General features: G+C 54.9%; 1 protein-coding gene across 21 annotated transcripts in view; it reads right to left on the bottom strand.

Annotated features, from left to right (window-relative positions):
* Positions 1-20,024, bottom strand: part of CACNA1C (calcium voltage-gated channel subunit alpha1 C) — a 469,600-nt gene that overhangs the window by 20,324 nt on the left and 429,252 nt on the right. For 16 of the 21 annotated variants that reach the window (XM_067755986.1, XM_067755977.1, XM_067755985.1 and 13 more), the window contains 8 exons: positions 17,324-17,356; positions 14,785-14,913; positions 13,511-13,576; positions 12,792-12,883; positions 5,429-5,594; positions 4,741-4,868; positions 4,009-4,105; positions 3,592-3,694 (listed from right to left, as the gene is read on the bottom strand). In XM_067755986.1, coding sequence (XP_067612087.1) covers positions 3,592-3,694; positions 4,009-4,105; positions 4,741-4,868; positions 5,429-5,594; positions 12,792-12,883; positions 13,511-13,576; positions 14,785-14,913; positions 17,324-17,356 — 814 coding nt within the window. The remainder of the gene's footprint in view (positions 1-3,591; positions 3,695-4,008; positions 4,106-4,740; positions 4,869-5,428; positions 5,595-12,791; positions 12,884-13,510; positions 13,577-14,784; positions 14,914-17,323; positions 17,357-20,024) is intronic. The other 5 variants (XM_067755979.1, XM_067755978.1, XM_067755990.1 and 2 more) reach the window with 1 other exon arrangement.

A 20,024-nucleotide genomic window follows, 5' to 3' on the forward strand; every position in this document is an offset into this window, starting at 1 on the left:
TGGGGCCTGAGCTAATCCCAGCAGTGGACTAGCTCTTCACAAGGAGAGGGTCCTTAGGGGCAAACTCCCAGTTATAAAATAAATATGTCCTGAGGATGTAAAGCACAGCGTGACAGCATGGGGACTTCAGTTAACAATACTGTACTGTACGTGTGCAAGTTGCTAAGAGAGTAGATCTTAAAAGTTCTCATCACAAGAAAAAAATTGTAACTGTGAGGTGATAGATGTTAACCAGACTTGTGGTGAGCATTTTGCAATAAATACAAATACGGGATCACTATGTTGTTCATCTGAAACAAATGTAATGTCACATGTTAGTTATGACTCAATAAAAAATCATACAAAGCAAAAAACAAACAAAAGTAATTCATGACGGGGGCCAAAGACAAGAGAGTCCTCCGTGGCTGGGAGCAGGGCAGGTGCAGGGCTGCGTGCGGGGCTCGGGGGCCTTGGGGGCACAGCCGAGAGCTGGTCCTGCACCGGCAGCGAGTGAGTCTGCTGACAGCCTGAGCAAGTCGGAAGTGGACTCTTCCCCGAGCCCCGGGAAGAGGACACGTCCGGGTCAACAGTCTGGTTTTGGCCTGGAGGCCCCATGGTTGGACTCCAGACCTTCAGAGTGGGAGGTGCTGTGTGGGTGGTGACACGGCAGCGGGCGAGCACAGCGGGCTCAGAGGCCGGCGCCGGGGAGGTGGCCGGCGGGTCCCGACACGTGTAGCGGGAGCCCTGATTGACACGATGCTCAGATACACTCGTCTTCCGCGGCGGGCTCAACAGTGCCCCCATGTTCACACCCACCTGGAACCTTAGGCGGCCTGTAGGTAGAAATCTTTGCAGGTGTATTAGCTGAGATGAGGGCGTGCTCATTGGGGGAGGGGACGACATTCATCCAATGTGACTGGTGTCCTCATAAGAGGAGGGGATGCAGAGAGACGCTCAGAGAAGACAGCGGGGGGCGGGCGGAGACGGAATCAGGGAGCGGAGAAACCCAGCTAGGTGCCTAGGGGGCCCAGCACTGCCCGCACTGCCAGCAGCCGGGACAGGCCGGGAGGGGCCCCGTCCGCGCCCCCAGAGGGACCCACCCCGCTGACCACTGGCGCCTCGCCTTCGGACTTCTGGCCTGACTGTGAGAGAATGAATTTCCGTTGTTTGGAGCCCCCAGTTTGTGATAATTTGTTACGACAGACCTGCGCAATGACACATCTTCCAAAAGGGTCTGTCACTCTTCTCCAAGCCTTAATTCATTCTCACCGTGAGCTATGTAACCTCGAACTTCATAACCCTTGCTTCATGTCTTCTAAGTGCTTCAGGACATCTTCCTTCCGTATCCTGGGTTGATGGGGCCTGGGACATTGCTGGTTCTCTCGAGCAGGCGCTAATTTCTCTCCAAATACCCCAGCTCACAGTCTGCAGGGTGAGGACCGCGTGGCATTTAGTTTCCCGGATTTAGATGCTTCCTCCAGTTTCTTTGTAGTTGCTTCTAAGAACTCACCTTTGCCTCCCGGACTTAAGGGTTTAACACGTTGGTTGCAGGTGGGGAGGGTGCCTGTCTCTGGTGAAGGTTTGCCTTGAGTTGATGTTGTGGGCCCTTTGGGAACTATTCCTTTTTTTCTTTTCTTTTTTTCTTTGGCCGTGCTGCGTGGCATGCGGGATCTTAGTTCCCCAACCAGGGATCGAACCTGTGCCCCCTGAAGTGGAAGTGCGGAGCCTTAACCACTGGACCGTCAGGGAAGTTGACCTTTTTTCAGTTTTAAATTGTATTTTATGGTGGTAAGAACACGGAACGTGAGATCTACCATCTAGCAGGACTTAACGTGAAAATGCAGAATTCTGAGCTACAGGGGCGGTTGCTCCTCAGCAGACAATGTCTGCGTTTGGAGTTTCCTTTGATTCTTGGCTTGACTGGTCCCCGCGCGGCTGGCTTCTCCCCTGGTCTCGGGAGACTGTTTTCTCAGGATGGGCTGTGCGTGTCCGGCTCTAAGGTTGAAGAGTCTTTGTCTGGGACTTGGTTTGCTCTGACGAGCATCTTGACGGTGCTGAGTCCTGGCTCCAACGTCAGCGCTTCTCGTTCCTCCACGGGATGAAGATTCATCTCCTCACTTTACATCAAAACTTAAGGACCACAACACGTTCCTTCCAGGAGTCTTTCTAGCTTCCCTCCTTGAAAAAGAAAACCTTCCCTCCTGGAAGGAACCATAACCACAGTCATGGTGGAAAGTTTGGAAAAGTAAAGGAAGAAGGTAAAGGAAGTGAAGAGAAGCGTCTGATTCCACCGCTCACGACAATCGAGGCTAACGTGTTAGCGAACTTCCCTCCAGGCTTCCCCCTGGTCACACACACGCCTACACAAAGTGTGTGTTCCATCCGTTTGCGCAGAAATAGGCCTGTTTACCCGTTTCAGGTTGAGTTACGGCCTTGGCTGCCGAGAGCGTATTCTTCAGCCTTAGTTTCTTCTTAGTTCAGCAGCAGAACTTGAACTTCTACAATTTTTTTAAAGATTAGCTCATTATTTTGACAGGCACCTTGCTGGCCCTGTTCTTTTCCTACATCTAGGATGTTTCTGTTATTTTCTGAAAGGATTTAGCTGAGAGAAGGCACCTCCTGGCTTGTCCACTGAACTGAATGCCACACATCCCCCCACCTTTCTCGTTTTACAACCGAAGAAACTGAGGCAGAGAGAGACTCGCTGACCGTCACACGATATCAGGGTCCAGTCCCCTGTTGCCCCGCCCAGGGCTCCAGCCTCCTGAGGCTCTGAGATCCAAACGTCAGAAGGCAGAGGCGACACTGCCGGTCCCACCTGAGTTTTCTCTAATTACTGCGCCGGTGGGTTTCAGACTTTGCTCACGTGAATCCCCCGCGGCTGGTGCAGGATGCACGTTCCGAGTTCGGGGCGGGGGCTGGGACTCAGCGTCTCAAACAAGCCCCAACTCTGCGAATCGCAGGAGGAGGCTGGGAGCTTTGGGGAAGCAGCTGCATCTCGTCAGTTGCACCTGCAGCCTTTGCAGCTGTGAGGACAGCGGGTCATCGAAGCCAAGCTGCTGGCCACAGGTCCCTGTCGTGCAACCTGGAAGACGGTCCCTCCCGCCAGGCAACACGGGGGAGCACGGCCCCCCCCGAGGGAGCCCCGTATGAGGAGCACGGGGGCTCTGACCCCCACCTGCCGGCTGGCTGAGCACGTGCCTGCAGGTGGGCGAGGGCCGACCTCAGCTCCAGTCACCACGTCCGCTCTGACCCCTTCCTGATCGACACAGGAGTTTAACTTGCAAGGACGGTTGAACACTTGAGACCCACTTGCAGCAAGTGAAATCCCACTGTGATGGGGCTCAGCCCCGCTTCAGGTAACACTCATCTCCTGCTCTCTGAACTACACCCAAGGACCCTGAGGTGTCCCCCAGGATGAGCTCTAAAAACTACAGGCAAGGAGGCCGTTCAAGGAGCAAAGGGCACACGAGCAGACCTGGCACCGCTAATACCCCAGAGGTGACAGTTACTGCCGGGCTGAGGCTCTGACACCCCGCAGGAGCCGAGCTGGGCTCCGGCTGGTCCACTAGGTCTCCCGGTGGCTCTCCCGGGGCCCCCGGATGACCTTACCTTCCGTTTTGATCCTCAGGGCCGTCCGGACCAGGGCGAACAGGGTGGCATTGAACATGACCGTCCCGTCGCTGTTCAGGGGCATGTTCATGGAGACCAGGCGCTGGTGGGGGAGCAGAGCTGGTCATCACAGCAGCCGGCTCCTGAAGGACCCTCCCGCAGAACCCCCGAGGCAGCAGGAGGATGCCGAAGGGGGGGGGGGCCTCGAAATGCGTGTGCGTGTGTCACGCGTGTTCCCTTCAGAGTCTGAGAACGCACTGTGGGAAGGACCCCTAACGCCTACTCTGGCTCTGGCTCCTTTCTTCAGGCTCATAAAATACTGTCCTCATCCCCGTAGAGGCTTGACGTCCTGACCAAGGTCACAGAGGCATCTTCCCTCCCATGTCGCGTCTCCCACGAGCCCAGCTCATCTCTTACTTTGCAGGCCACGCGGTGAGGGCACAGCTTCCCAAAGCCCAGGGGGGGCTGAATCCTCCGGAGCAGGGTCACCACATCCAGGTGCTTGATGCGACCCCTAGAAGAGGAGGAACGGGGGGAAGGTCAGTGCGGCGGTCTCGGCCAGTAGCCCAGGACTCAAGCACTCAGGGCGGGGGATCCCCCTGCAGAAGGGACTCTCCACGGCTGGACCCGAGCGATGAAGCTGGTGCTGAGCTGCAGAACTGCAGGCAAAACTCCTAAACCAGTATATACACGTGGTTAGGATTTTAAGGAGCAATTTTCCATCAGTGCTATATTCACGGTGGAAGGGATTTTAGTAGGCAACGAAATTCTCAATATTACTCCTGCTTCAGTGAACCAACCGTCTGACCAAACGGTATTTCCAGTGTCAACCAAACGTGGTGGCTGGACTGATGGACCTACGGCAGAAAGGCAGGCAGGATCTGCCTGGCCCCGGACATCCTGACTCGAGTCCCTGCTGGTTACTCCGACACCAGGCCCTCCTGTCCTGTTCAGCTGAGAACAGCAGGCGTCTTCTTCACTCAGCCAAAGCCCTCCCATCGCTGGCCCTGACCCTCGACCCCTGTGGCCCGTGCAGGTCAGTGTTTGCTGGGGATCCGCCCCGTGCTAACCCGCCTTGACCCGCTCCCACAGGTGCGGTCACGCAACCCCCTGCGGCTTTGGGGGTCGGGCTCCCCTCTGGGGACTTACTTGGCTTCAGGATCATACTCCGCCCAGATTCGCTTGAATTCGTCCAGGTGGTGGGGACCCAGAATGGACCAGTCCCTTGTCAGGTAGTCAAAGTTGTCCATGATGACAGCTACGAAGAGGTTGATGATCTGTGGAGAACGGAGAGCGCGGGGAGATGCCCTCGGAGGCCCTTCCAGCACACGCGGTTAGCAGGCCACGCGCGGCAGAAGCCAGTGTTTCTGAAGACGCCCAAGCGGCACCACTGAAAACACCGGCCCCCGGAACGTGGCTCTCTTGGATGAGGACCTGACCCAGCTCCCCTTGGGTTTGTGCAGGTGAACCCCCGCTGTGGGCTGGCAGCTTCCCTCACACCCAGCTGGCAGGCGGGGCTGCCAGGGACGGGGGTGACTGTCCACCACCCTCCCCTTGCCCCTTGTCAAAGTGCCAGAAATGTTTAAGGGGCCTCCTGTCCTGGGGACGACGCCACCACCACAAGGGCTGAGAACGGACGAGAAGGATGCTGGCTGAGCTCACTCTGGGCCAGCTCCGCCCCCTCCCTCCAGTGCGGCTGGGCCGTCCCAGGGACACAGCCCTCTAGGCCGGCCTCCCCGATGGGGCACCCCCCGAGCGTGAGCTGCAGAGACGCAGGGCGCGGCTGGCCCAGGACTGCGCGTTGGCCACCCGAGGCCGCGGGCCCCGCCCGGCTCACCAGAAAGGCGCAGAGCATGTAGAAGCTGATGAAGTAGAAGACGGCGAAGCTGCTGCCGCAGGGCGCCTCCCCCTCGGCGCTGCTGCCCGGCTCCGACTCGGGCGCGCACTTCTTGCCCGGCATGCAGGCCAGCATGATGTCCTGCCACGCCTCCCCGGTGGCGCACCTGGTGAGAGACCACGCCCCAGAGCGGCTCACAAGGCCCCTCCCTCTCCTCCCTGGCGGGGGAACCGCTGAACTGAGTCTGCGGTTCGTCAGCCCCCCCGTGCTGACACATCCACTACATAGGAAAACATACAGCATCGCTCTGAAGGTCCGAAAATTTTCTGTGAAAGATAACAAGCTGTACCTTTTCTGCAAAGTCCCTCCTTTTGCAATCCATGTGAAGTTTTGAGATTTAGCCATTTGGATGCATTTTAGCTCTGGTTCATTCATCCTTTGTGGCAGATCCTCTGTGAGTATACCATTAAAAAGCCCCACCGCCCTGTTAAGGCTTTTCCTTTCTTTGCTGTCTTGCCGTCACGAAGGAGCCTGCAGTCACCACACAGGGCCGTCAGACGCCTGCTTCGGGGTGGAGCTGCCGGTGGACGGCGGGTGTGTCCTCACCGTACTGAGCGCTGCTTGTTCCCCAACGGCGTTCCTGGCGTCACTGCCCTACAGACTCGGCAGCTCTTTCCTCAGCTTTATTGAGGCAGAATCGACAAATAACACTGCAAGCTAGAGCGTAGATCATGACGATTTGATTGATGTGCACATTGTGAAAGGATTCTTCCCACCTAATTAACACATCCATCCCCTCACAGATTTTTTAAATTTTTTCTTTTCTTTTCTTTGGCGAGAACATTTAAATTCTACTGTCTTAGCAAGTTTCAGTGATACGATCAGTGTCATCAACTATGGTCACCATGTTATAGGTTAGACCTCAGACCTCATCCACCTTATGGCTGACAGTTTGTGCCCCTCTAACCAGTCCCTCCCCATCCCATGCCCCCCCCCCCAACCACTTTTCTATTCTGAATTTAGACTAGTCAACTCTTGGTATTAGTGAATTTTAAAAAATGTTGCTCGGACTTCCCTGGTGGCGCAGTGGTTAAGAATCCGCCTACCAATGCAGGGGACATGGGTTAGAGCCCTGCTCCGGGAATATCCCACATGCCGCGGAGCAACTAAGCCCATGCGCCACAACTACTGAGCCTGCGCTCTAGAGCCCACGAGCCACAACTACTGAGTCCGTGTGCCACAACTATTGAAGCCCGCGCGCCTAGAGCCCGTGCTCTGCAACAAGAGAAGGCACCGCAATGAGGAGCTCTAGAGCCCACGAGCCACAACTACTGAGTCCGTGTGCCACAACTATTGAAGCCCGCGCGCCTAGAGCCCGTGCTCTGCAACAAGAGAAGGCACCGCAATGAGGAGCCCGTGCACCGCAACGAAGAGTAGCCCCCGCTTGCCGCAACTAGAGAAAGCCCGCGCACAGCAACAAAGACCCAATGCAGCCAAAAATCAATCAATCAATCAATAAATAAGGTTGCTCATATGATGGGTGTAAAGTGATAACTCACTGTTGTTTTAATTTGGTTTTAAAATGATGAATAGGCTGAGAACTTCTATTTCATCTGCTGAATCTCAGGTTTGTGTTTTTGCCCGTCTGTCTCATGGGCTATTTGTCTTCTTGCTCATTTGTGGGGCCTTTAAGCTTTCTTTATATTAATCCTCTGTCAGTTACACACACTGCAAGCAGCGTCTTCAGTCTGTGGCTCGTTTCCAGCTTTATTGATGGTGTATTGTGATGAATCCAAGCTTTACATTTTAATGTGGTCAAATTATAATTTTTCTTCTGTTCTGTGCTTTTTACAACTTGTCTAAAAAATCCTTCCCTATTCTAGGCCATAAACATATTCTCCAATATGCTCTAAAAGGCTCAAGTTCTGTTTTTCATAATCATAATAACCCATTAATATGGAATTTACATGGGGCCCCATACGAGGTAGAAATATGCTGTTATCTTTTTCTGTCTAGATAACCAACTTTCTTAATACAATTTATTGAATAGTTCACCTTTACCTACATATGTAAAATAGCTCTTGACATAAATCACATTTCCGTGCGTGTATGAGTCTCGTGCCAGCCTCTTCGTTCTGTTCCATAGGTTTATTCATCTGTCTTGACTTCAATGTACCACGCTGTCTTCATCACTCCAGGTTTGCAGCAAGTCTTGATCTCACACAGAGAGTCAGTGCTTCCAGCCTGCTGTCCTGCAAAGCTGTCCTGGCTTTTCCCTTTCCTTTTCCTTTTCGATTCCACAGACACATTAGAATCAGCTTGTTGAGTTCTATGAATAATCCCACTGAGACTCTTACTGGAATTGCATCAACATATAGATTAACTAGAGGAATTTGACATCTTTTTGCTATTAAGTCTCCTAACCATGAACCCGATCCAACTCTCCATTTATTTAGGACTTCTAAAATGTCTTTTAATAAAAGCTTATAATTTCCCTATATACATCTTTCGTTAGATTTTTTTCTAGGTAGTTTACTTAAAATAAACAAATAAAATGTTGCTATTATAAATGGTACCTTTAAAAAGTTATATTTTCTGTTTGCAACAGATGTGGAGAGAATACTATTGACTTTATATATAGAAGATCTGCTGAACTCTCTTATTATTCTGTGGTTTCTCTTTTATAGTCACATAGCAACCGGCTTTTTAAAAGATGTTTTATTTACATATTTTCTTTTTAAAATTGTGGTAAAATACACACAACATAAAATTGACCGTCTTAACCATTTTTAGTGTACAGTTCGGTGGCATTAAACACACCCACGGTGCTGTCCTACCGTCACCACCATCCATCTCCAGAACTCTTTTCATCTCGTAAAACTGAAAATCTATGCCTCTTAGACAGTAACTCTCCTCCCCTCCCCCCTACGCCTGGCACCCACCATTATACTTTGTGTCTATGATTTTGACTAAGTACCTCATGTGAGTGGAATCATACAGAAAACTTGTCCTTTTATGGCTTCTTTCACTGAGCATAATGGCCTCAAGTTTCATCCATGTTGAAGCAGGTGTCGGAATTTCCTTCCTTTTTAAGGCTGAATAATGTTCCACTGTGGTATAACCACGTTTTCCTTTTCCATTCTTTTGATGGACCTACAGTTGATTCCATGCTCTAGCTATTGTGAATAATGCTGCCATGAACAGAAGTGTACAAATATTTCTTTGAGACCCTGCTTTCAATTCTTTTAGGTATATACACACACAACTGGAATTGCTGGATCATATGGTATTTTTAATCTATTGTTAATATTTTGAGGAACCGTCGTACAGTTTTCAACAGTGGCTGTTACCATTTTACGTTCTTACACGTAATGCACAAAGCTTCCAACTTCTCCACATTCTCATCAGCGCTTGTTTTTCTGACAGCAGCCCTCCTGATGGGTGTGGGGTGCTAGCCCATTGTGGTTTGGGTTTGTATTTCCCTGATGATTAGTGATTTTGAACATTTTTCCCTAGGTTCATTGGCCATTCACTTATCTTTTTTTGAGGAATGTCAAGTCCTTTGCCCATTTTTAAATTGGATTGTTTATTTTCTTGTTGTTGAGTTTGGCAATCAATTTTTTTGGCATTTAATTTTTTCTTCTTCTCCAATTCTTACCCTTTGGTTTATTTTTCTCGTCTTATTGCATTGGATAAAACTTGCAGTATCATGTTGAAAAGTGATAGCTTATGAGCTCATTTATTATATTTACGGATCAGCTATTACCTGTTACGGACTGAATGTATGAGTCCCCTCAGGGTTTGTATGTTGTGGCCCCAAACCTCAATGTGACAGCATTGGCAGGCACTTAAGTTTAGATCAGGTCATGGGGCCGGGGCCTCATGATGAGATTAGCATCTTTATAAGAACAGGAAGGGAGACTGGTGCTCTCCTCTCTCTCCACCAAGCGGGGACACGGTGATAAGGCCGCCATCTGCAGGCCAGGAAGAGGCTCCCACCAGGAACAGAATCATGAAACCTTGATTTTGGACTTCCAGCCTCCAGAAATGTGAGAAAGAAATGTCTGCTGTTTGAGCCACTCCATTTATGGTGTTACAGTAGGCTGCCCACACTAGTACATTATCAGTACATGAAAGTGATTGTTTTCCTTTGTTAATTGTCACCTTCCTGGTCCTTTTAATTGTTATAAAGGCTTTTGAGTTGCTTTGCTTGGGTTTTCTAGTCGGATTAGCCTGTTCTCTGTAACCAAAATAGTTATGTCGACATATTTTTATATCTCTAGTTCTTACTTTCTTCTCTTTCTTATTGGTATCAGCCGTATGTTGGTCTTACAGAAAGAGGTTTCCTACCCATTTTTACTCCTGGAAAGTTTATGTAACATAGGAATGATTTATTCTTTGATATTTTGGCAAATAGCAAACATAAATATATTGGATCTAGCCTTTTAGAGGACTAAAATTTTGACCACCTTTTCAATTTCTGTTGTGGTTAATTAAAAAAATATTCTTCTCAAGACAATTTTTGTGATTTCTCTTTTCCTATATAAAAGCATCTAGTTCGTCTAGATACTCAAATATATCGGCATTCATTTGTTCATAATATTCTCATCATTCTAAAAATCACTCCACATCTATAATTATGTTGCTTTTCTTATTCCTGCTGTTGCTTCTTTTTAAAAAAATTGAATTTGATGAAAGTTTGTCTATTTATTGGTCTTTTCAAAGAATCAGTTTTAGAGTTTATTGATGAATGTTTTTGTTTTATATTTTATTAATTTCTGCTTTTATTTTAATAAATGCATTCCTTCACACTTTGGGGTTATTTTCCTATTCTTTTCCCATTTATTCGTTTACTTGCTGTAAATTAAAAAAAAAAGTTAATTTTGGCTCTGAATTGTCCTTTGGCTTACTGGTGCATCTCATAAATTTAAGATAGAGCGTGGGACTTCCCTGGTGGTCCAGCGGTAAAGAATCCGCCTTGCAATGCAGGGCACATGGGTTCGATCCCTGGTCAGGGAACTAAGATCCCACATGCCGCAGGGCAACTAAACCCGTGCGCCACAACTACTGAGCTTGTGCGCCTCAACTAGAGCCGGCGTGCCACAAACTACAGAGCCCACGCGCCCTGGAGCCTGCACGCCACAACTAGAGAAGAGAAACCTGCACGCCACAACTAGAGAGAAGCCTGTGTGCCACAAGGAAAGACCCCGCGTGCCGCAACTAAGACTCAAGGCAGCCAAAAATTTAAAAAAACAAAAAACAAAAAACAAAACTTAAATAAATAAACCAAACAATCTCAGGCCCAGGCGAGGGGGTCTCATTTAAAAAAAAAAAAAAAAAGGAAGATATAGTGTGTTCACATTCTCATTTCTGAGTAGTTTGTAGCCTCAGGTGCGAGTTATTTAGAAGAGTGGCTCGAAACATTTAAGTGAACAGATTTTGGAGGGACTACTGGTTTTCTGGTTAATTCCTAATTTTTTATGCCCGTGCACCACAACGAAGAGTCGCCCCCACTCGTCGAAGCTGGAGAAAGCCCGCATGCAGCAGCGAAGACCCAGTGCAGCCAGACATAAATAAATATTTTAACAATTGTATATTTTCTGAGTTCTCTCTTTAATTAAATTTAATTAATTCTCTTGTTAATTTGTTCTGATTAATAATGACTTCTCCTCCTCCCCCCACTCCTTTCTAATTTGACAGGTGTGCCAGGCTCTGTAATCTCTCTAAAGACACAAATGATGCTTATTTTCAGATATTTTTCACCTCCCTATTCTTTTCCTCCTGATGTGTTCATTCATCTGTTAGGTGAGCGTGGTGACTTCTTTTTTGACATTGGTTTTCCCCCAGTACTTTGGGGTGACTGTTACTGCTCTTTGTGCTCGAGAGTCCAGTACACAACTCTGTGGATCAAGTTCTCGTTGCAGGAGCATCTCTGGGGACCACGGAAGACAAGACAAGATGTGCTGCCAGGTGGAGTGGACAGGTAGCTTCTCTTAAAGGGTGGGTTCCCTTGGGGCCCTGCTCTACTTCTTAGACCCCAAAGCCCAGGCTGTGGTGGCAGGGCTCTGTTTTCAGCTTGTGGGCATCAGCAAACGCTCTCCAAACGCGGGCCACCGGCTGTCCTGGTGCCTGGCCCCTGTGGACCCTGAGCTTGGGGAGGCCCTGGCCGCTCTTGCCCCTTCACAGGCTCACCTGCTTTGGGATGTGTTTTCCTCCGAACCTGGTCCTTTGTCCATTGAATCCCACCTGCTTGCCTCCGCTGAAGACTTCCTCAGCACTGCTGGCTCAAAATGGCACTCTTTCTTGGCTTTTATCCTTCCTTATTCTTTCACAAACTATCTCCTGTCGTCAAGGACTTTAGGAAAGGCGAGGGGAGACCCATGTGCCCTGGCTCGCGTGTGCCCAAATCCCATATTCAAGTGCGGCTCAGGAGCCAACGCTGCTGTGAGGCTGTGGTTTATGATGGCCCCATGTTCTCACGACTGCCACCTGAGGGAGGGTGGCGTCGGACTGGCGCTTGAGGGGACGGCCATTCTGACTGAGCACATTTTGAGCAATAACGGTTTGTGGGCTCGGGTGTGGGGAAAGGATTCCACAGAGCACAGTGAAGGTGGGGTTATCTGATGGGGAGGGTCCCTGGATCTTCGGAAAGAACCCCAGGGGCCGGTAAGGGCTCAGTGCCTCTCCCAGCACCTTAGCACGGAGAGTACACGTGCTGGAATGGAATCTAGGCATCAGCAGGGACTGAGTAAACAGTTCTCATCACCGCCAGCCCTGGACCAGGTGGGGGTCCCAGAGCCCAGGCTGTGACGAGCTGGATGGTGAGAAGAGCCAGGGGAGGGGCAGCCCAGGGGGTCACTGGGATCCAGAGGAGGAAGGACACGGGGCTGCCGCACGGACTCCTTCCCTCGGGGTCGGGCGGGACACACCCCGTCCCCAGCTGTACCTGTGGCCGTGGCCTCCCCAGAGGGTGAAGGCTGGCGCCGGCTCATCCGAGGGGGGAACTAAGTGCTGTGGACGGAACCACTGAAACGGACAGTGGCACCCACTCCGGCAGCTGGGCTTGTCTGAGGAGGAAACTGAGGCTCGGAGGCATCCGCTGTCTCGCTCAAGGTCACTCAAGGTCACATAGCGAGTGTGCTGCAGGCCTGGCTCAGCTTCCAACCAGGGTGCTCTTGGAGTTCGATTCTGACCCCCTACTGGCTTCCAGGGTCAGCGGCAGGGGCCGTGTCCAGTGGTTATGGACGACAGTGAGAGGAAGGCTTCCCGGTCCCCCAGCCCCAGCTCTCGTGGTGCGCCCAGGCCAGGGCCGCGCCGGGCAGGCGTCCCGTGTGCACCTGTCCGCACCTGTGTGCACGCTCACCTGAAGAGCAGCAGCACGGCCTGGGGGAAGGTCTGGAAGTTGTTGTTCCTGTTGATCTCTGTCGTGTCATTCAGGGCGATTTTCCCGAACACCTGGCAGGGGGAGAGGACGGGGTCTGTGAGCTGTGGACAGAGGGGTCCTGGTTCCCACCCATCGTTCAACGGTCTCTTCAGGGGTCACAGTTCACCCTGGATGGGCTGGCCCATAAGCTGAACAGAGTCCCCTCTGTGACCTGGAAGGCCTCGCGGGGGCAGGTACCTGCTGCCCTGTCCAGCCCCTGATCCCAGGACCCCACTCCGGACAAGCATCGAAGAAAAGTGCCCTCGGCCCTCGGGACGGGCCCTGGGCCCAGCGGGAGCGGGGCTGAGAGGGGGTGGAGGCTGAGACCCCGACCCCGCATCTGTGCGGGGACAAGGCTCGCTGGCCTTCCTCTTTCTTTTTCCTTTTCTTTTGGCTGCAGATTCTTGAGACGAGTTTTCTTTCCTCTTTAAAACATACTTTATTGAGGAATAATTAACAAATAGGCCCTTCGCATAACTTGGGTGAGTTTTTCTCTAGAGAGAGTGGAACCTGGGCCAGGGGCAACGGGGAGAGAGGGTCTGAGAGCTGCGCACCCCCAGGACACCGCGGGGGTGGGGGGAGGGGTCCAATTCCGGTGGCCCTTCCAGCCTCAGAAGGAGGGGCGGGTGTCGGGGATGCGGGCTGGGGGCCGGGCGCACCTGCATCCCGATGACGGCGTAGATAAAGAACAGCATCACGATCAGGAGCGCGACGTAGGGCAGGGCCTGGCGGGGGCACAGACGCCGTGAGGTCGGCGGGGCGCCGGCGGCTGGGCCCCTCCCCGGGCGGCGCCTCCTCAGTCGCCAGCTGCTGCCTGGCTTGGGGGGCACTTCCAGGAGCCCCGCAGACGTTCTGGGCACTAAATGGGAGGAGCCTGAGCCTGGTGCCGACCCCTCCCCTCACCTGGGTGTCAAGCACCTGAGATCTGGGGAGGTCCGCCCAGGAAGGTGGGCTCTGAGCTCGGGGCTTGGCATGACGCTCCCTCGGTACCAACAATCTAGAAAGAGCAAAACACCCTCCCGCCACCCACCTGTCCTCGTGCAGCCGGAGGGCCGTGGGGGACACCCAGCAGCCCCCCCCCCCCCCCACAGCCGTAAGCTGCTCCGCCAGGTGTAGGAAAGGCAGGAGAAGGGGCACTAGACAAAAGCGAGACCCTGGGCTCACGCCCGTTTGCGCCACTGTAGCTGTGGGAGCTGGGCTGGGCTTAACCTCCCTGAGCCTCAGGGTCCTCATCTGAAAAATTGGGAGAAAAGCAACGACCTCGGGGGGTTTGGGGCCTGGCTGATTTAAGGCTCGCAAGATGCTTGGGCAGGGCCTGGCCCGCGGCCGGCCTCTGCACTTTACTCTCTCGGTGTGCTCGCCGCCTCCTCCCCGGGAGGGGGCCTCGCGGCTCACGGGGTGGATGGAGCCTGCACACCACCAGGTGGCACCGCGGGACCACGGGCCATCCGGCCTGGTGGGCGCTCGGGCTCCACCTTCAGTGGCGCCCAGGAAATGTCGGGGGTGGGTGAGCACGTGGGCCCGGTACAGGCACCCAGGGCTGAGGCCGGGGCCACCGTCATTCTGCTTTCACAGAAGGAAACGAGTGCTCGGGGCAGAGAACTGGCCCCGCGGTGGGCAGCCCTGGGTCCACACGGGGCACACCAGGGTCCCGGGGGGTCCGGCTAAGTCCCTAAGCAGGTGCGGGCAGCAGACCCTGCTGAACCACGGCCGGGACGAGGGTGCCAGCCCCGGGCTGACAACACCCGAGTTGGGAGGGGTCATCGGACCACCTCTGCCCATGGCTTTCAAACCTCTTCCACCCCCAAAACCCCTCTGTGCAGTCAATTCTCGGGGCAAATCCACAAAAGAGAGAAGAAAACAGCACGCTCGCAGCCTCCCCTCAGCTGGGAGCATCGTCCCAGGTGGGTACTGGGAGGGGGCCGGGGGGTACCTGGAAGGACTTGATGAACGTCCACAGCAGCGTCCGGATGCCCTCCCCACGGCTCAGCAGCTTGACCAGACGCATGACCCGGAAGAGGCGGAAGAAGGTGATGGAGATGCGGGAGTTCTCCTCCGCGTTCTGGGGCCGTTAACACAGCAGTTAACACGCAGGCGGGCGGCGGGGGCCGGCTGCACTCGACTCTCCCGGCGCCCACGGGTAGGCCCAGCCCCAGGCCTCTGAGGCGCCCGGCCGTGCCCAGGCCCCGAGCCTCTGCCCCAGCATCCCTGGTCTTAAGTCCCCCCCCGGGGCGGGGGCGGCAGGTGATTCCCTAGAAATTCCATCTGCTCTGAAATCTAGGCCGAGAGCCGCCTTGGTGCCCCTGCTGCCCTCCTGCTTGGCTCAGCTGAGGGTCCGGCGTCCCGAGCGGCACCAGCGCTCTGGAGGTCCTGGGGGGCGGGGGCTGCCCAGCCTCAGCACTCGGTGTGCCACCTCCCCCCACGGCTGTGGATGGGCCCGGGCCACAGCCCCTGCTGCCCCTCCGCTCCCTTCTGCCCTGGGCCCGCCGGCTGCGCAGGCCTGGGAGGGGTGGAGGCCCAGGCAGTGGAGCGTGAGCCCTGGACGGGTCTCCCTGCCGTGAGAGGACCGAGGGGTCCTGCTCGGGGCGGGTGGGCTCCCCAGGGGTGTCCTGGAGCGGGCCCGGGGCTGCTGGGCCTGGGGGAGCCTGGGGCCGGCGCGTGCCTGGCCGGGGGTCGGGGGCCGGACACGCAGCCCCGTCACCCCCTCCTCCAGGCCTGGGAACAGTCAGCACAAAATGACCCCCGACCCCCCTCCTGCCCACACCGGCCAGAGAGCTGGGTGGCGCCCGGGAGCTGGCCGGTCCCCCAGAGCCAGTGCAGCCCCCAGCCCCGCGGGCACCGGGAGAGAACGGACCTTCGGGCTTCCTGTTACGGCTCCTGCTTCAGGCCCCCTGCTTGGAGGCGCCTCCGGCCGGGTAGTTGCTGGGCCCCACGTGGGCCCCGATTCTCAACTCCCGCTCCTCTGGCTTCATTTCTGACCGTCTCCAGGCCAGATCTGGCCTGGCCACGCCTACGAAAATCCCACCAGCGCCCGAGCCCTCGCGGCTCCTGGTTCTGACCCTGTGACCGGGGCTCCAGGGGCCGCTCCCCTCACCCCGATCAGAGCAGGAGCCCCCTGAGGGGGCCGGGTTTTACACGCGCCAGCACACCCTGCTCCTCCTGGGGCGGGCTGCGTCTATCCTTCTTCTGAGCCAGAGCTGGTCCCTTGGGGCGGGCTGGTGGCTGGGGGCCGCAGGGGCTGGGGTGGCCCCGGCAGCAGGCCGTCTGGCCCCCGGGCCCTACCTGTCTATATTTTGAAGTCTTTGATGCCCTTCATCTCTGCATTTCTGTCACCCGTGCACCTACGTGAAATTCTACTTTCTCTCCTTCAAAGGAGGTGGTGCTTCCCCAGAGGAAGGGCAGAGGAGGCTCAGGGCCTTGGAACTCGGCCGTCAGCCCCACTGTGCTCCGGAAGGGAGCCAGAAGAGAGCGCCAGCTTACACGGAACTCAGCTGGGCACCGAGAGTCTGGGAGGTTGGCGCCGCAGAGGCATCTGCATCTGACTCGTTAAAAAGCAAGACGTAAGCCTCCAGTCTGAGCTCGTCCTGGGTTCAGACGCCGCAGGTACCTTACGCTCCACTGACCGGTGACACACGGGCAGCACGTCCAGGCTCAGCCCTTCCGGCTATGGTCGTGGGCTTCATCAGGAAACATCCCCACCGATCTTGCCTCTGTCTGCTGACCTCTGGGGTTCGGGGAATCAACCCATTCACCGGCCCTCCTAAAAACCCACGCTTGGCCCACGTTTGAAGTCTGTGACAGCAGCCTCTTGGAGACAGCTGTTCCAAGGAGACTTCAAGGTCACACCGGTCGGCCTCTCTATCACTTTAGCCAAAGATTCCTAGAGCAGAAGCGGCTCCCACCAGACGGTCTGCTGCAGTGAAGCGGGCGTGGCCTAGTTTTCATGCCCCTCACAGGTAACACTGTTGGGGTGATAGGAAATCCAACCACTCTCTGGGTAATGAACCCAGCTTCACCGCTTACTGGGGCCTTGACTCAGAGCTGGAGGACGGCCTGGTGACTAGGAGGACCTCCCCGTCTCTGGCTGTGTCACCTCTCCTTCCTCTTTCCCAGAGGCCTCGCCGTGGCGCTCGTGGGCGCCCCACGCAAACCCCACGACAGATTCAGGGTGGGGCCGTCAGCCAGCGGAGTCCTCAGGACGTTTAACAGGAAATGGCCCTCGGGTCCGATTCTCTCCCCGTGGCTCATTAGACAGTCAAGGTCATGGTGAACCGCCACCCACAGGAAAGCTCTAGGATGGAGATGTCGCACGCGGCACTCGGCAGCTACAGACCAGGCAGGCAAGGCGCACGGCAGACACGGGCAGCATGCATCGGGGGCTGGCTTCCGAGATGCGGGGGGTCGGGTGGGGGAGGTGGGTACGTTAGGGGGGTCACAGAAGCTGACAGCGTGGTTTGGAGGTTCGGTCTTACCATAAAGGGAGAGCATTGGGTATGTTCAGCTGGCTTTAAAGAAAGGCAGACAGAGATGAGCTGTAATGAGTCTCCGAAAAAGACGCCGGCGTTCTAGGTCTTGGTAACACAGGAGCAACGCAGTGGCAGGAGAGGGCGACAGCGCCAAGGGGAGGGTACACGGCACAGGCCTGGCAGCGTCCGGGCGCCGCCAGAGTGGGCTCCCACCCAGCGAGGACTCTGGGTGTTCTCCTGCCCGGAACCATCTCTGGCTACAGATTAACTACTAATTCACACCTGTTATCACGGAGTGTTGCGGAGTTTGCGGATGGAGGTTTTGTTTGTTCTGAATCAGCCGTGTGCCCTAAGGTAGCCTCCAGGGGCTGACCCTGCACTCGCTTACCCAGCACTGCCCGCTGAAGGCGAGAGACCGTGCCTGTGCCCAAGGCTGCGCTTTGCCCACGTGTATTTGAGCAAAGGGGCCCAGGGGCAGCGGCCCCCCAGGTCCAGGGGAAGACTGAGGTTCAGTTACCCCCTCAAGCTGAGGCTCAGGGAGAAGGGCCTGCTGGCTCCTGATCTCCGGGTGTGGACCCTGGACACCGGCCTGAGATAAACGAGCGTGGATCTGTTTATTAAATTTGAAAGCCCTGCACACAATTTAGGACATTATTGTTAACACCCCGAGGAGCTGTTCTCAGGGGTCTGACTCTGGGCCCATTAGGGGGCAGGGGCCGAGGGGCCCGGCCTCAGGGGCGCATCCCACAGCAGCCCTGAGCTGCATCCGGGAAGGCGCCCTGCCCTGCAGCCCCGCACACAGAGCACAGCCGGGACTGGTCCCCGCCGCCTGGGCTGCCAACTGCTTCTAGAAGGCCACGACTTCACTCTCACCCTCCACTTTCAGAGAGTTGCTCCTGTGTTTCTGTTTTCAAGGGATAAACAAGGAGAACATGTAACGGGGTTTTTCAAGGACGGAAATGTGCACGAGCAGACACTTGCTCGCAGACCGAAAAGTACTTCTCTGGTAACAGGCTTCTCAGCAAACTCCTTTCGTTCCCATTGCAAGTTGGGACGTGTCCTTTTCGGGGACTGGGGGAGACACGGGGTGAGGGAAAGGAGGAGAAGGGACAGGACGCCTCTCTGGTTGTTTATGAACAGTCTAGATCTGTCTCTGCTTCACGACGGGCTGCAGCTGCCAGGTCCACCCACGTGCCTGGACGGGGTGGGGTGTCTAGGATCTGGCCAGCAGGCTGAGAGAACACGGAGACAGACACGCACACGCACGCACACGCACGCATGGAGGAAGTTCCAGGCTGGTCAGGGGCTTGCGCCCCGGTGTTAACCTGTGAGGAGCCCCATGCCTCCCGGGCTTCAGTGGGGGAGGGGTGTGAGGGCCGCACAGAGGTGAGTCCACAGGCAGTGCTGGGCTCTAGGCCGAGCGCCCAGCAGGCTCTAGCCTTGGATGCTCCCTGAGAACCACCAAAGCTGCCCATTACTTCCAAGAGCCCTGGGCAGACGACTGAAGGTCTTCTGGGTCAACCCCTTCCCGAACGGGACCAGAATGCGGGTGCTTTAGAGGACCTGCCTGGGTCACCTGGCCCGACCGAATTCACCGCCAACCGTGAAAAAATCAAAACTGCTTATTTTACTGCTTAAACCTTCAGAATCCTTCATTTGGGCTTTTTAAATGTCTTACCTGTCGTTTTCTTGTTTTTAGCCTTTTATGCTCCCGTTTCAGACTCATTTCCGTAAGTCCCATTTTACTCCAAGGTTTGCCTTTGGGTCTGTTCTAATCGCCTGGGGCATCATACGATTTTAACACTACGTATGAATTCAGCAACGCTTTTGTTTTTGGCTGTGCTGTGCAGCTTGTGGGATCTTAGTTCCCAGACCAGGGATCGAACCCGGGCCCTCGGCAGTGAAAGCACCGAGTCTTAACCACTGGGCCGCCAGGGAAGTCCCCAGTAACCCTCAGGATCCATCCCTATGGCCGTGGAGAGAGGAAGGACGGGCCTCCGGGAACCCAGCGTCCAACGAGCCTCACTTGGGGAGCATGTGGAGACTCACGGGCTCGTTTTTTCCTTGGGCCTTGAGTCTTCCTCTTCAGAGGCTGCTTCTGACTTGCGGGGCAGGGTCACCTGTCAGCCGCTCGTGTGCGCCTGTCCTCATGTGAGGAGCTGTGCTTACAAGGTCCACAGGCTGGAAAGTAACTATGCGTCGTAACAAAGCCGGAAGGCAACCAGGAGTGATTCCTGCAGGAGAGTGCAGGAGGGGGCCCGTCGCACAGCCCTGCCCACAGAGAACCACTGGCTGACGCACTGCTGCCCAAGGTCACCCCCAGATGCCCGGGCGGCCAGGAGATGGGCGAGTGTGTCTGCCGATCGCTGTGATCCCCCAGAACGTCCTGAGGGACCTCCGAGCGTCACTTCTACCTTCTGAGCTAAGTGCAGGATTAATGGGGAGCCCCGAGGGCTTGAGCTGCCCCCCTCGGATGCTTCCCCAGACTCGCTCCCGGTGACCCCCTGCCCTGCACCCTGCCTGCCGCCAGCTCGTGTCCACGAGCGGGGAGCACGCAGCCCGTTTCTCAGCCGCCCATTCTGATCTTTGCTTTCTAATGATCTGGTCATTTTCAAGGGGTTAGGGTATCAGGGCAATTAACTGAATTTGCTCTTGCAGTTGGTAGGAATGAAATGAGATTATTCCTCCCCATGTGGGGCAGAGGTGG

This window comes from Pseudorca crassidens, chromosome 11 (assembly GCF_039906515.1).
Source record: "Pseudorca crassidens isolate mPseCra1 chromosome 11, mPseCra1.hap1, whole genome shotgun sequence".
In the NCBI taxonomy this organism is placed as follows: domain Eukaryota; kingdom Metazoa; phylum Chordata; class Mammalia; order Artiodactyla; family Delphinidae; genus Pseudorca; species Pseudorca crassidens.